This window comes from Cyphomyrmex costatus, unplaced genomic scaffold (assembly GCF_001594065.2).
Source record: "Cyphomyrmex costatus isolate MS0001 unplaced genomic scaffold, Ccosl1.0 scaffold146, whole genome shotgun sequence".
Taxonomy (NCBI): Eukaryota; Metazoa; Arthropoda; class Insecta; order Hymenoptera; family Formicidae; genus Cyphomyrmex; species Cyphomyrmex costatus.
Genome location: NW_017275457.1, coordinates 855,139 through 862,474, shown reverse-complemented (window position 1 = coordinate 862,474; position 7,336 = coordinate 855,139). Strand labels below are relative to the sequence as shown.

The 7,336-nt window shown below is 28.3% G+C and overlaps 2 protein-coding genes across 2 annotated transcripts; one reads left to right on the top strand and one right to left on the bottom strand.

Moving 5' to 3' along the window:
* Positions 1–2,347: 2,347 nt before the first annotated feature.
* On the top strand, positions 2,348–3,975 carry LOC108783278 (afadin- and alpha-actinin-binding protein). The gene is made up of 5 exons (XM_018551814.1): positions 2,348–2,487; positions 2,567–2,761; positions 2,911–3,042; positions 3,126–3,237; positions 3,703–3,975. The coding sequence occupies exons 1-5, from the start codon at positions 2,395–2,397 to the stop codon at positions 3,906–3,908; spliced, it is 738 nt and encodes a 245-aa protein (XP_018407316.1). The 5' UTR covers positions 2,348–2,394; the 3' UTR covers positions 3,909–3,975.
* Positions 3,976–5,149: 1,174 nt separating this feature from the next.
* On the bottom strand, positions 5,150–6,355 carry LOC108783228 (uncharacterized). Its single transcript, XM_018551743.1, has 2 exons — positions 6,239–6,355; positions 5,150–6,032 (listed from the first exon to the last, which is right to left on the bottom strand). Exons 1-2 carry the CDS (start codon positions 6,353–6,355, stop codon positions 5,166–5,168), a joined length of 984 nt encoding a protein of 327 aa, XP_018407245.1. The 3' UTR covers positions 5,150–5,165.
* Positions 6,356–7,336: the final 981 nt, after the last annotated feature.

Below are 7,336 nucleotides of genomic sequence, written 5' to 3'. Positions count from 1 at the left end.
CACGCATACTTTTGTAAAAAAAAATCTTAACATTTCCTAATAAATGGAATGTACGAGCGTGAACTTTAATCGCATTCCTTGCCACGTGTTTAAAATTCACTTGTTTCGATTACAAAATTCCTCATATACATTTGATTAATTAATAATATCACTATATTTAATTATACTTAATTACTCATATGTTCATCTTTAATCTTAAAATTTTTGCAAACTTAAATTTAAATAGCAATCAAATCGATGTAAAAGATAAATTTTTCTATCAGTTTTTAAATATATTACAATTATTATGGATTTGATAAAAGTTAATTACTTTCAACGTTAATAATTTGACAGTATCATATTTTTTCATGAAACATGATCAAACGAAATTTAATAAATTACAATTATGATATATAAATTTAATAAATTACAATTGTGTAATATATAAACTCTTACAAAGAGCTAATTACGAGAAGGAATATTTATAGAGGTGCAGATCACGTTTTTCTTTGTGTGTGTGTATGTAATTTAATTGTTCGAAATTTAGCTTTTATAATATATTTTAATAAGCAGTAGCGTTTTACATGTGTTTAATATGTGCAAGCAAGTTTAAAAAATATAATGTTAAATTAAAAAGAAATTGAATAGTAAATTAATTTCATGATACAAATGAAATTGAATTGTTTAAAAGTGATTATTATCATATTGCCAAATTTCAATTACGAAAAAAATTTATGGAATGAGCAAAATGATTGATTTTGAAAATCATATCTTTGATTAAGGCTTAAGAGAAATAGCCTTCATAATTTAAAGAACGGAGAATTTTTAATTCAGTTTATAATATTGAAAAAGTGTAGCGTGTTCAAATCGGTCTTGAATAATCTTTAGTAAAGAATGCGAGAGGTCTTTTAGCGGAAAGAAAAGTATGTTTATTAATATAATAAGACGTGCAATAAAAATATTGTGATAGTAGATAATTATTATAATGTAAATGATATTAATAACATAATAACACGCTATGGTTATAAATGTGTAAATTCTATTTGTAATTTGGTAGACGCGCGCGTCAATTGTAATGGGGTGCACGTATTGTGATCAATAAATCACAAATACATATAATTCATTTCTCTTTCTTCTATAAATCCCACTTTAGATCATTATACATATAATTCACGTTAGAGATTTTACAGGATAGAATTGCGTTTATAATTATTATGAATTATTCTAAAAAATAATTAATTTAACCAGAAAGATCTAGCTTTATTCTAATTAGAAATCAGAGATATCATCTTTATTTAAATATCGCTTTATAGGAATTATTGTAACAATATCGGTACTGGCTAATTATTTATTTATATTTTGAGTATTACTCACAAGTATTGTTAATAATATTTTTAATACTGAAAATAAGTATTAATTATAAGTATCAAATTTCTATGGGTATAAGTCAATAAAATTTTTTAACTGTCATTTAATTATTAAATAATTAATAATTTGTGTTAAAAAATTTAGCTTTAGTTAGAAATTTTACACTTTTTCTTATAAAATTATTATTTATGTGTCTTCTTTGATCATAAAATTATGAAAGAGAGAATACATATTTGACATATCTATTTAGAAATAAGGATAAGTAAAAAAGAGAGGGTATCTGGTCTGGAATGTGGACATGCGCAAGAGCTATCGGCGAGGGTAAAGTTTAGATTATAGAGTTCAGACATTTCGGTTATTTCGGTTAGCCGTCGTAAGGGATTGTTGTACTTGTACGAGAATGTGGGTGTAGGAGAAACAGCTAGAGCTATATCCGTGCAATGAAATGAAAAGGACGTTATAATATATAAGAACACTACAGTAAGTAATAATATGATTGGAAAATTAATCTAAGACGAAATATCTAGGAAAGAGATATACATATGCATTAAAGAAATGATTGAGGTTAGGAATTACAAGGAAGAGATAAATCTCGGTCTTTTAAGATAATTATTGTATATGTAATTTATACGAGAAACATCTTGTTTGGTTGATATAAATTAAGCGCATAAATAAATACGAGTATTAAATTTTTCTGAAACAATTTTATTATGCAAAAGAGTAGATATCTAATGTTTTTGACGAATATATGCAGTATTTGAAAAATAAAACTTTTTATAACATAAGATCTTATAATAAAAGAAAATATAATAAAATTATTCTACACAACTATTACATAATTTTTGTCCTTTTGAGTTTACTTTGATTTATATTTATAGATAGTTTACTTAAAACAAATGAATATTAATATACAATTTTTATATAAAAAATATGAAGTATTAAATTTTATTTTTATCTCTAATATATACAAATGATTCAAAAACATGTATACAGATAAAGATGAGTGCAATTTCCACTGGTGCTTACCTAAAGAGAGATCTGAGAAGTATGTTTGCTGTACGAAATAACAACTGTATTAGTGAAGAAACTACATTCTGTAAACAAGATAATTTACAGCAGTCTTTAACCATACTGAATGAAGTAATGAGATAAACATAGTCACTCTTATTAAAATATGCATGCATATATACTTGATATTAATTGATGTCTAAATCTATAGGAATTTGATTCATTTGGTATTTCATCGGTAACTGAAGATAATGATTTACAAACCTTGGAATCATTGAAAGACCTATCTGTACAAGTAATAAATGCTGCTTGGAAAATGATACATAAACATAGATACTTAATGCAATTGCACGATAAACTGATTGATTTAAATCATAAAACTGTTAATGATAATGTTAATCTTAAGGTGAGTGTGCTTTTACTTAAAATATGAATAAGTACTGAGACATTTCATATTATTTCATGCTGCACAGTAAAATGATTGGTAAGTATGTGGAAATTAAAAATATTTATAATTATAAATTGTAGTACTTTTAATTGTAAATTTATTGATAGAATCATGTAAAGCGTCTGAAGGAAGATATACAAAAGAAAGAACATATGATGTGCCAAGCAGAGGAAAGAGAAAGAAGACTAAATGTTAAATGTGAGGATGCATCACGTAATCTAAAGCAGGAAAGAGACGAGGTACAATTTGTTTAGTAAAATTTAGTAGAACTAGTATTGATTGATTTGAATAATTTAATTAAAATTAAATGTCTGATTTACAGATACGAAAACTAAAGAAACAAATTCAGTTTAAAGAAACTCAACACGAGCATGAAGTAAGAAGAATCACGCAGAGTAATCAGAAGCTCCAAGAGCAGTTACAAAAATCTGTTGGTTAGTAGATATCACATGTTTAAGTTATTAATTTGTTTAAATGTGTGACTATGGTTTTTGCTTTATATATATTTATTTAATTTAAAATATTATAAAATATACAAACTCTATTTGAATTTTAATTAGTTAATGAAGTACAGTAGCTTCATTCTCAAATAAAATTTTCTTTGCACATAGATGAATAATATACACAACCAGTTCAACTTTGTTTAATTTTGCGAATTGCTTACTGGCCGGGGATTAGCATTTAATTTGTTTTATAATTATGGAAAACACTTTGTATGTTTGTACAATTTATTGACGCAATATTGGTTTAATATATTTTTGAAATATGCATTTAACGAATATATCGTTAATAAATTGTGTTACTAGAGGTGAATATGATCATAATCATATTGTATATGTGATCATATTGTATATGTGATAAACTTTGGGATAATATACAATAATTTTTTGTCCATATAGGTTCTTTTACACCAAGAGATAAATTATTACAAAAAATGCATGAAAAGGAACTAACTGCGTACAAACAAACTATTTGTCGTTTGGAAGAAAACAATAGGCATATGTTGGAAGAAATCAATAATCTGAAAGAAGCATTGGAGTTACATCAAACTGGAATTGATTTACATATTGAAGCATCTGGAGCTTGGACCAATGCAAATATTTGAGCATCAAATGTTATCGATATTTATAATTTATTTATAATGGTATATGAAATATGAATTGTATATGAAAAAGGACGTATATGAAAAAGTGTGTAATATTATTAAATTATTAAAGATTTGTGTATATTTCTAATAATATGGCAATACGGATTTCTGTAGTAATATTGCTTTTTGTAAACAGCTTTATGTATTTTGAATAAGTTTTGTTAATTTGTATATTAAAGTATATATATTATAAAAGTTTTTAGTGATGTATATTAATGTCTATGTGAGCCAATAGAAAATGTTTGTATGTGTAATAAAACTTTTATTAATAAATTTTTATATATAAAATTTATTAATAAGTTTTATTGTTACACGTACGAACATCCTGTGTTGGCTTATATAGGCATTAATATATACTATTAGATTCAATCTATTGAGCCTAAGATTATCACATTTATTTGTTTAAAATTTTTGTATGAAATAAAGACGTTTTGTGATTTCCTAATTCATGTATACATTTCATGTTTTAACGTAGTTCTGTTTTTTTTTTTCAGCTACTTTGTCCTTTTACGTATAATTGTAATTAAATAAGCAATATAATTATATTTTTGAAAGAATGAGAATATATAGGTCAATTAAAAAGAAACCAGATTATGTCTATAAAAATTTGAATATACATATACTTAATATAAATCCACCCTTTTTCAAAGTAGTTTCTTTTTACATATATAACTAAAGATTAAAAAAAAATAGATTGACGATTAAATGGAATAAATGAAAAAAAATGTTATAAGAGAAAATAGCTTAAAAATTTGGCAAATTATTTTTTCCTCTATAGCTCATGAAAGAAAACCGAATAATTGTAACATCATAACGCAATACTTATTTGATTTTTCGTTCTTCACAGAAGATGCAAATAACATAATTTATTTATCTAGTGTTATTATGGAATTTATATTTATTTCTCTTTATAATTCTCTATAAAATTCTTTGTATCACATGTGGAATCGCAGAATCCAGAAATGAATCGGAGTTTCTTACTTGACAAGCACATATCACTAAGCTATCATAGTGGCTCTATAGTATAATCGTATGATTTAATGTTTAGAAATATCTAAATGTGCGTGCTGCTTTCAGAATTACTTTATATTTTTTTAAATTATCGATCTTATATTTTGATCACATTGAATTGAGATTGACTTTACACAAACCTGTTTCATCTAGTCAGATGCAGATTATAAGATTATTTGTTAGTGTTACAACATAGCGAAGGCATCAAAGATAGCGTATAAATATAAATCCTGTTAACAAGAAAATGTACTTTGGGTTGATTCGGATAGGACACGAAGCCTGTCCGTTGCTTATTGAGCATTTGCAGTTGCCTGCTCTGCAGACCGTATTGTTTCGAATCGTGAGAAATTCTGTGAGGGGTTCTCCACGCTGATCGTTTCCTGGATAAGCTATTTCATTCGGTAGTCTGTTATCTGTGCTGTCGATGCTCCTCGAACTGAGCCTTAGAGTGCTCTTGCCATCCGCGCAAATGCCGTTTATCACGATGGCAGTTGTAGCGACGAAATTCATGCTCACGTTTGAGAAAATGTTGTTCTTCACAATAGCGACGTCGCCTTGGATGGACATTAGCCCCGGTTTCTGCATTTCGAACTTGGAGCCGATGATCTCGATGTTTAAGAAATTGGCGAAATTCAAGGTTTCCGTGACATTACGCAGCTTGCTGTTCACTATGCGCAACTTCGTGCCCTTCTCGGAGACGTTTAGGCAGGGTACCCGCTCGATCGTAACGTTCATCATGATGAAGTGCGTGACATTGATGTAGGCAAACTCTTCCTCGAGAGTCTCGATGAGCGTGTCCTCGATCGCGAGCGTGTCAATAGCTTTCAAATTCGTGAACGTGTGGCTCGATATCTTCGGTATCCGACCAATGTTCGAGAGTTTCAATAGTGTCAGGTGACTCGACGTGAAGAAGACGTCAAAATTCAGATTGCCACTGATATTTTGAACTATTAGTTCCTCGATATTGCTCGCCTCCGGAAAACTGGAGTAATAGAGACTCGCTGAAACGCATCCTGTAATCGATACACTGAGAGTGTCCGTGTAATTGTATTCTTCCGGTAGAACGAATTCCTAAAAAATTAGTTTCAATCAAGCGCATACATCTTCAACTATTACATTTTGTGTCCACTTATTTTGTGTCCTTGTGTATTGTACTTTTTAACATTTTTACTAAGAGATAATTATCGCCACGTACAATGTTTGATAAAAAATCGAAATGCAAGTGAAATGTAGAAATTATAGTGATATGATATATATAAGGATGATAATTAGTATACCTCGTTTCCGATACAACTACAAGTAATCCACCTTTTGTTATGAGTATGGCATTGTTCGTTATTTGCAGTTGCGAACAATACCACAATGAGTATTACAACGAGTAGGGTCGTTCCCATATTCAACATATACGCCGTATTTGTACGTAAAATCTCATCGTCGATTGTACTCAGGCTGAAATTAGAAAGGGAAATGTTTCAGATTGATTAGGGTGTACACACATCCGGATTATTCTATGACTAAAAATGCGAGCTTTTCCTCTTAAATGAACTCAATAAATGGTTTTTAATCAAATATAGATGTAAACGTATAAATATTAATTATTTGCATGTAAATGTAAATTAAAGACGAGCATATTAACATCGCTGAATATGAATTTTAACTCGTAATTCGCGATATACAAAGAGATGATCACAGTTATGAATTATCTACAGCTGATATTTAGGATACAGTAAATATGAATTAATATGCTCATAAATATAATAAATATAAATAAAAAATATTATCTGAAACAAGAAATTATTATGGCGTCATAGAACAGAATTTTTATTTACAATTAATGCAAAAAATTTCTACAACAGAACATATTTTTGGAGACGGTAATAGAATTTTGTTGTGAGTTTTGATAAAAAATAGGTATAATTAAATAGTATATTAAAATTGTATATTAAAATATGTATATATTAATGTACAGTATCATATAATTTACATTTTAATACAAGTTATTATAATACAAGTTTATATTCCGTTTGATAGCAAAATAAAAGATAACATATTTTTATTTGTGGACAAAAAATGAAAAAGAAATGCTCTCACCATACTTTTGAATTTGGCAGTTCTTCGCGTATGTAAAAGTAAATTTCCCAAATTTCCGTACCTTCTGCAATATTCTTTCGAGGTACTTAATATTAGTTAGATTCGAGTTTTTGGTATATTTTGGCGACACTTCCTGTCGGTAGGTCCTCTGTCTTTTCAGGAAGAACTCGCGGGAACAACGAACACCACTTCCTCGATGTTGAACGTATCGGAACGACAACAGACAATGACTATTTCGGGGGTCGTATTGCCGACAAATGAATCCACGGTTGAGTGCGCGATTA

What these genes read in the sequence shown, in the direction of transcription:
- LOC108783278 (XM_018551814.1), top strand. Translation starts at nt 2,395, where the DNA reads ATGTTTGCTGTACGAAATAACAACTGTATTAGTGAAGAAACTACATTC. An exon ending in ATGATAATGTTAATCTTAAG is followed by an intron (nt 2,762 to 2,910) that starts GTGAGTGTGCTT and finishes ATTTATTGATAG; the next exon opens with AATCATGTAAAGCGTCTGAA. An exon ending in TAAAGCAGGAAAGAGACGAG is followed by an intron (nt 3,043 to 3,125) that starts GTACAATTTGTT and finishes TCTGATTTACAG; the next exon opens with ATACGAAAACTAAAGAAACA.
- LOC108783228 (XM_018551743.1), bottom strand. Translation starts at nt 6,355, where the DNA reads ATGGGAACGACCCTACTCGTTGTAATACTCATTGTGGTATTGTTCGCA. An exon ending in GTAGTTGTATCGGAAACGAG is followed by an intron (nt 6,033 to 6,238) that starts GTATACTAATTA and finishes CTAATTTTTTAG; the next exon opens with GAATTCGTTCTACCGGAAGA.